We start from the raw sequence: 888 nt of genomic DNA on the forward strand, positions 1-888 counted from the left end.
AAAAAGCAAGACCAGATGGATTGTAGTATAGAAAAGTGAACAAATTCAAGGAGCAAAGGAAAATTCGATTCTAGCACCATACTATGCTGGGGAATAAATAGAAATCAATTCAAGCCTACACAAAATTTCCATAAGGAATCACTTAAACTATAAATAATAGATAATTCCTGAATTCTGGCACTGCCACCTCTTAACATATAAAATGAAGAGGCACTTCCACAAAAACTATACCAGAAAAGATGATCTGGCAACTCTATATATTCATCAGTTGTCTACATGTAAATGTGTGATCAGCATGGCCTTAGTTCACTGAGTGAAAATCATATGAATTCTTAGTACTTACCTTCCCCACACAGTTTGAGATCCAGGGGCAATGATGGTCAAACTGTTCCACGCAGCGTTTACATGTCGGACAGTGCTTGGAGCGAATAGGTCTTATTATCTAGAATACAAATATTGTAAGAAAACAGAAAGTTAAAAGAGCACTCAAGCCCCAGATGCATCAGAGAAAGCAACCAGATGCAATCGTATATTTCTTAGTTATTTGCTATCAAAATGATAACTTTGCAAACAAACCTTGCATGTAGGGCACAATTGAGACCAGTTTCCCGTCCAAATGGGGTTACTATTCAAATCAGTGTTCAATAAAGGATCCTGCATTACATTAAAACAATTTGATCCAGTACCATGGTCACTCGAAAAAATTGAGACACCAACTTTATGCAAGAGATCAGGTACCTCCACATCAGAATGGCTACCCACCCCTTTCTTTATATAACCAGGATCTTCACTGCAGCAGAATGGGAGAATCATCACCAACTAAAAGAGCAGTAACATTAAGGATCCAACTTGAAGACCAAAAAAAAAAAAAAAAAAAAAAAAAAAAAC

The 888-nt window shown here is 36.6% G+C and overlaps 1 protein-coding gene across 1 annotated transcript; it reads right to left on the reverse strand.

Moving 5' to 3' along the window:
• Positions 1-6: 6 nt before the first annotated feature.
• LOC111412797 (probable protein S-acyltransferase 23) lies at positions 7-833 on the reverse strand. The gene is made up of 3 exons (XM_023043698.1): positions 739-833; positions 577-654; positions 7-442 (listed from the first exon to the last, which is right to left on the reverse strand). Exons 1-3 carry the CDS (start codon positions 811-813, stop codon positions 302-304), a joined length of 294 nt encoding a protein of 97 aa, XP_022899466.1. The 5' UTR covers positions 814-833; the 3' UTR covers positions 7-301.
• Positions 834-888: the final 55 nt, after the last annotated feature.

The sequence above is a fragment of the Olea europaea genome, chromosome 16 (assembly GCF_002742605.1).
Source record: "Olea europaea var. sylvestris chromosome 16, O_europaea_v1, whole genome shotgun sequence".
Lineage (NCBI taxonomy): Eukaryota > Viridiplantae > Streptophyta > Magnoliopsida > Lamiales > Oleaceae > Olea > Olea europaea.

What these genes read in the sequence shown, in the direction of transcription:
- LOC111412797 (XM_023043698.1), bottom strand. Translation starts at nt 813, where the DNA reads ATGATTCTCCCATTCTGCTGCAGTGAAGATCCTGGTTATATAAAGAAA. An exon ending in GTAGCCATTCTGATGTGGAG is followed by an intron (nt 655 to 738) that starts GTACCTGATCTC and finishes AATGTAATGCAG; the next exon opens with GATCCTTTATTGAACACTGA. An exon ending in AATTGTGCCCTACATGCAAG is followed by an intron (nt 443 to 576) that starts GTTTGTTTGCAA and finishes TTTGTATTCTAG; the next exon opens with ATAATAAGACCTATTCGCTC.